At 42.6% G+C, this 6,605-nt stretch overlaps 1 protein-coding gene across 5 annotated transcripts in view; it reads left to right on the top strand.

Moving 5' to 3' along the window:
• Window positions 1-6,308, top strand: part of LOC106807905 (protein kinase C and casein kinase substrate in neurons protein 1-like) — a 57,773-nt gene extending 51,465 nt beyond the window's left edge. For all 5 annotated transcript variants that reach the window (XM_014810414.1, XM_014810413.1, XM_014810415.1 and 2 more), the window contains 3 exons: window positions 3,337-3,488; window positions 3,774-3,888; window positions 4,228-6,308. In XM_014810414.1, coding sequence (XP_014665900.1) covers window positions 3,337-3,488; window positions 3,774-3,880 — 259 coding nt within the window. In that variant the 3' untranslated portion in view covers window positions 3,881-3,888; window positions 4,228-6,308. The remainder of the gene's footprint in view (window positions 1-3,336; window positions 3,489-3,773; window positions 3,889-4,227) is intronic.
• Window positions 6,309-6,605: the final 297 nt, after the last annotated feature.

Raw genomic sequence — 6,605 nt, 5'->3', positions numbered from 1 at the left:
AACGCTCTAGCGAGTAGGCCCTAGCGGCCGTTACGAGCAGGAGCGGTTATCATTAACGTCTCCATTCCGCTTGTTTACTATCATACTATGCTTCCAACATGGCGGCGCATCCGAGCACTTGGTAAAAACGGGATGTGACTGCAAAGGGTCTATAATATTGCAGATAGGCTAAGGGGAAGCTAACTATATGACTTAACGACGAACTAAGAAAAGATGACAGCATCATCGTTGTGGAAGCCCTTACCCCAGTCCTTCCTCCTTGCCAGTCTCCGCTACGGCTCACCATGACTAAGCTTAGATCAGACAATGCTGGATGGGGCACAGCGACGTGCGTATTGCCCGTTGTACCAGTTTAGAAGCGACGATAGGCAATATCTCGCCATATACTCACCTTGCGTCACGGTAACTAATATTTTTGCAAGACGCATGGTAATTACTGTTGAAAAACTGATTTTGACACTGTCTCATAAAAGCACAAGGTAGCATACATTCCCATACAACATCATACATACGACAAACATACATACAATTAATGTGTGCAGATTCCCACAAGACTGGTATGCGAATTCCAGATAGTTATTTCAATATAAACAAACCCAAACGAGGTAGTACCCAACTGGTTCTCAAGCTGTATCAATTCTCCCCTTGCACCTAGCAGCATTATCATTATTTTCCTGATGCTCTCTCCTGGGTTTGCTTACACAATAATAATTAGCAGTTTCAGGCATCCGTTAATGTTGAGCACTGGTTGTTTTTCTAACGTTACAATTCTAACTTCAGTCGCCTGATTAATAACAGAAATAGCAGTTGTTGTTGTTTAATTCAGCACACTATTTAGTAATATTTACATGTACATGACATAATAATGTTACAGGTATCTGCCATCTTGCTTGCACTCCAAGGGGCGGGGCTTATGTCGTAAATAACGAGATGCGTTAGAACCAGGATGCGCCTGAGGTTCTCGTGAATTTCGTAAGCGGATACTGAACGTGTTTTGCCGGATGGGAAATACCCATGGCCTGGATGCAAACTAAACCGGATCTGTTAGCTACGCGTATATATAGTGTGAGGGACGCTCGTGCGTAAGAACACATTCTAACACCCAGACGTAACCGCGTCGCATGTGAGGACACTGCGCATCGTATAGGCTGCAATCTCGTTCAATTCCTCAGATCGGTCGTGATCTATACAATGTGGACTATCGTCACTATCGTCGTCCTCGCCACCGCCATCGGCTGCACAGCTGTCGGCGGTGCTCCGTGTGGTGAGTTAATGCGGGTGCTGTATATCGAAAAGGATCAGGAGTGAATAAAAACAAATTGATCAATTGTTTTTATACACCCCTGATCAGAGAATGGACGGATAGGTCTAGCTGTGCCCTGCATGGCGGCGGTATATATAGTGTCGTCAATATTATAGTAGCTGAAATAGTTGTTCCGCAGCTTCGTGTTCCGAAAAGTTCCGTGGATAATTCGTTTATAATTAATATAATCATGGGCTAATAATGACAATATCATTGTCGTGATGACATCAATGACAATCAATTTGTCATTATTAACCCCTGATATAATCTATAAGTGGAGATCCGCATGAGAAACACGTTTGCGTCAAATCTTTTTCTGCATACTCTGTATTTAGAGTATATAGACTCCTCCACCACGCATGCCCCAACAGAACATGTACTAGCACGTGTCACAACGTCTGGAGGTTTTTAACCCCACGGTCGTGACCGAAATCTGGGTCTCCAGACCAAACCATTTTAACTAATTGGTCAATTTAGAGTGTTCGTCGAACACTGTATTAGGTCAAATAATAGCTGCGCCGACGGGTGTCGAGCTAGCATACCGACTTACCAGTTTCGTCGCTAATAGTACAGAGAAACATGCACTCGCGTTCGTTAGTATTCTTAACTGCATTTACAATGTCTAAGATTTCGCTTTCTTTATCAATAAATCGCCTCAATAGCGTGTACTAGCGTGTTGAATGGCTGGAGAACAGCGCGGCCTTATCTACCCTGTTCGTCCATTAATCTCCTGATACCGTTTTTATATGTACCAGCATATACAATATCTATAGATTAGGGACTGCAGCTGCAGAGAATAGACCCCTCCACCATTGGTGATACTCCATTAGGAGTGTTCCCAAATTTAATGTCATGGTCATAATAACATACATATATATATATATATATATATATATATATATATGGTCATGGGCATATATTAGTTTGTGGTTTAATGTCATTTAGGTTAGGGTTAGGGTTAGAATAAACAGAACCAGAAACTCGGCAGCTATAATTATAAGCCTAGACCCTCTCAAGATTAAGATGAAAATAACACATTTGCACAAAGAATTGCAATTATAGTAATATTATATGTTATAATAATGAGTAAAATATGTGTCTTTCATGGAAAATACATCAGAAAACTTATAATTATCATAAACCGGCGTTTGTTCTCTTGTCTTGAAGATTTTCTTCAGTCAAAGCAAATCAGTCAAGAAACAGCATGATATTTGGGTTAATTTACTCAAACCCATGTTGTTTTAAAGAAAACATACTAAAAACTACCTTAACCTAACTTACAGAAAGTTCGGGAAAGTTTTTGGTCGATAATTGGGGATTTTGGCTACAAGTCATGGAGGCTGACATCTTGCCAAATTCCAGCCAATCAGAAGGCGCCTAAATCCTTCCTATGTTATACCGTTTGGGAAAAAAAATTTCGCGGCCCGCCCACTAGCATGCATGGCTCTCTACGTCACAGCCGCGTCCATCAAGACTGCAGTCTGTTTGCTTCCTGTCCCGCTTGTTTGTCTGGCCGCTGTAAAACATGTTGGCAGTAGCTAGCAGTGCTGTTCACTCGTGTCACCAAGTTGTGAGCGAATAAAATTTGTCTCGGATATCTTGGAAATTTAAGTTAAGGCTATCATTGTGGCTATCTTCCCTGAGAGGAAATAAACTTTGCGGAATGAAAGAGTTTTGTTCATTAATCATTATTTAGACGCAGGAGGAGCGAAGATCACATTCCGAAGAAATCTCGACCTCCTGGAAAATTGACCAGGGCTGTTAACAATCTTGTAACAATCTTGGAAATAAGTTTGAAACCCCAGTCATTTAGAAAATTTTCAATTTCCACTATACAACCCATAGTGAAATTCACAAACATTGGCCAGAAATCAGCCCTACTCAAAGGTTACAAGTCCCGGACTGTAGAGAATGGGCTGTCGTAATGCTGGGAATCCTCGAAAACTTCCACGGAAACATTTCCAGGAAGAATCGCACGATATAATTAGGCATAGACGGTGATGTGAGGAACCTGGACCCTCTTCTGCTTACAGCACGAACGGCAGCGGTAACGAGCCGAGCGCGTTCGCGCAGGACGACGACTGGACGGACGACGCAATGCTGGACGACGGCCGAGAGGGCACGCCCGTCAGAGCCCTCTATGACTACGATGGAGCCGAGGATGACGAATTGACCTTCAAACAGGGTGAGACGCGGCGGCGGCGGAGGCGGCGGTCCCTGCTTTGAATAAATTTACGATATAATTATAGATTAAAAAATATATTATATATTTAATATATAATTACATTCAAAAAATTATATATCTATATTATGTTCAATTATTATTACTTTGTATGTTTGTTTATTAAATAAATAATTTAAGATTAATAAATTAAATACCGATAGTACCCGCAATTGAGAAGGTAAAGGTAGACAGGGGGCTTCCAGTTGAAGGGAGTGTTTCCAGTATGAGACCTACTATTATCTACAGGAGACGTGTTTGAAAAGCTTGAGGATGAAGATGAACAAGGCTGGTGCAAGGGCAGACTGAACGGACGTGTGGGATTGTACCCAGCCAACTACGTGCAACCTGTTTAGCCGAGTAGGTAAGTCCTGACTCTCAGCAGGTCTGAGGGTTTCATTTATCTTTCATCTCCGACCTACATTGCCCTATAGCACCAATCACCGAATTGTCACGAAGATTCGATTTCGGCATCACTAATCATTGTCTTACCAAGAAAGATTAAGCCTTTGCGTGTAATTCTTTTATTATCAGTATGTGTAGATGATTGACATTTCTTGCTATTGAGCTTTTTGACGATTTTGACATGCCCTCTGCAGTTGAAGAGTGTAGGTGCAGAGCTAGAGAAAGACAGCTTGTGAACTGTAGTCGTTGACTACATGTTGACTACATGTTAATGTATGTCGTCTCTCGTTTCTTCTAGGTTGACCTGCAATAAGTGAGACTGCTTGCTTCTGTGAAGTGGCCACTGCACGCAGCGTTTTGTAGCGTGCCGGACATTCATTCAATCTTTCACCTCCGACCTCTCAACTTTGCCCTCTAGCCCCAAGCACCGAATCGTCACGGAGATGGGATTTCGGTATCACCGGCGACGGAATCGATTCGGTCTAGGTCGTCGATTAATTGCATGACTCGCTCACAGAGGGCGCTCTGTCGTGCCACACCGATGGCAGGTTGAGATTACGTAGCTCGCGGTGCTTTTCGAAATGTGTGCAGGTTTCGACAACACCGTCACTAATGGAGTGATGTCATGCACGGTGTCCGCATTGAGTCCAAGTAGAGGTGAACACCTTTCCAAGGGGTAGGCATCCCGCGTTGATGACGGGAATGCGCTTGTGCCCGTTTTCTGGTCTCTGCTGCCGGTCCCATAGCCTCATTAGCTAAATATTGACGTACATCGTGAATACAGGAAATAAGAGTACCTGACATGTAACTGTTGTGTAGATATTCGAGATGTAATCGATCAACGAATTGTTTATGTTTGTTGTTGAGAAGTGCTGGTACTGCCTGATAGTGGTTGTTATATAGTGTGGCCTGTGCGATGTGTGTATATTTATATATATAACCATCTCAAATATACCCAGTGTGAGTGAGTATCCGAGCCTTGTTAGAAATAACGGGTAGTTTTAGGTGGCAGCTATCGGTGTAGGCGCACACGGTCATGTCGTATCACTTGCGCTATGAAGTATCACGCTATAACTGAGTAACGTTGAATATTGTTTCACTGAATAGCTCCATCACTATCCCATGCTCCTCTGCCTCTCTGACTAGCAGAGATAAACGCTGTGTCGCGTTTTTATTATAGTGTGTGTATGATAAGAGAGGAATGGAGTTGTTGCACTCCAGCACGGGAAAGAAGGAAGCAGCAGGGCTATAGGCTGAGGCCACTGACACAGGAGTGTGTGGTCGCTATTAGCTCAAGGGCATTAAGGGCATGTTTGTTGTTAGAGCATTCCCCAATAATCGGGTCATATTTTATAAGGTCATGGGAAGTGTTATCAAAGTGTCATTTGCTGAATAGCTATCAACGGCAAACAGCAGTTCAATTCACTTGAGGCACGGTTGTATTAGCATGGATATATCTATGCAAGGTATGTGCTGTATGTATATATCTATATGATAAGGATCTGTATGGAAATGTTCATGCTATTATAGCTACGTTCAGTTGTATTATATAAGCCACTGTCGAGAGAAAAATTGTTAGCCGTATTTTAGAGTTTTGCCGCTGTTCGTTATAGGACGAGTGTTTCTAGCTTACAAATGGGATAGTTCTGTATACTACCCGCGTTAATTCTGCATCTAATAGGTTCTGTCTCTAGCGGGCTAGACGAGTAAGTTCTTCGTATTGTTAATCATAGGTTGTCTTCTAAAATTGTGTATTAATTAGAGAGAGAGAGATAGAGAGATAGAGACCGACAGACATAGGGAGGGAGGAGGAAGAGACAGAGAGAGCGATAGAAAGAAAGAAAGGTTTGACATTCCGGTGGTGGTTGACCGCCATCAGTCGTCTGATTCCTGTAGGAGGTTGTGAGAATCATTTGCCAATATTTATTATGTTGTATGTTTAGTATGAAACCGGCGTCGCGACGACGATGACGTTGATCAATATATGCAATATATGCGATGCAGAATTTCTAGACGCCGTAAAAGAGTGTCGATCGTGTTGCCCGCAAGAACTAGCTGCAGTAGATAGACAGACTACCGACGTCGTCTCTCTATCGGGATATAATTATGTGCAACCTGTATGTGTGTGTGTGATCCGTTAAACATTCCAGCGCTAGAGGTAGTGTTCTTGTCGAGATGGTTGCTAGACTGGAACGGTTGGCCGTGATTACTGCTGCTCACGATAAGGGCGACGGCGTACTGTGGGTGACTGACCTACGGCGGCCATTATGATATATGATAGCTAACGGTACATGTATGCGAGTTTGATAGATGTACATCGGAGTTATTGTTGAACAATTTATATAGACATTAATAAAACGTTGGTATTTACTAGATAAACATTACTGTGAGTGCTTTCATTACTGCACATTTTAACATTGACTGCAAAGATGACCGACCTGCTGAAATTCGGGACTGTTGCATATCATCAATAGCTAGTATTCATAATAGAGATGTATCTACAGAGATCTCTATTATGTACTCTTGATATCATCTAAGGTTCTGAATGTAACTCAAGCTATTTAAATTTCCCCGATGGACATAACAGATGTCTCTCTGTCTCTCTTTCTCTCTCTCTCTCTCTCTCTCTCTCTCTCTCTCCCCCCCTCTCTCTCTCTCTCTCTCTCTCTCTCTCTC

This window comes from Priapulus caudatus, unplaced genomic scaffold (genome assembly GCF_000485595.1).
Source record: "Priapulus caudatus unplaced genomic scaffold, Priapulus_caudatus-5.0.1 Scaffold241, whole genome shotgun sequence".
NCBI lineage: Eukaryota > Metazoa > Priapulida > Priapulimorpha > Priapulimorphida > Priapulidae > Priapulus > Priapulus caudatus.
This window is presented reverse-complemented; position numbering and strand designations above follow the sequence as displayed.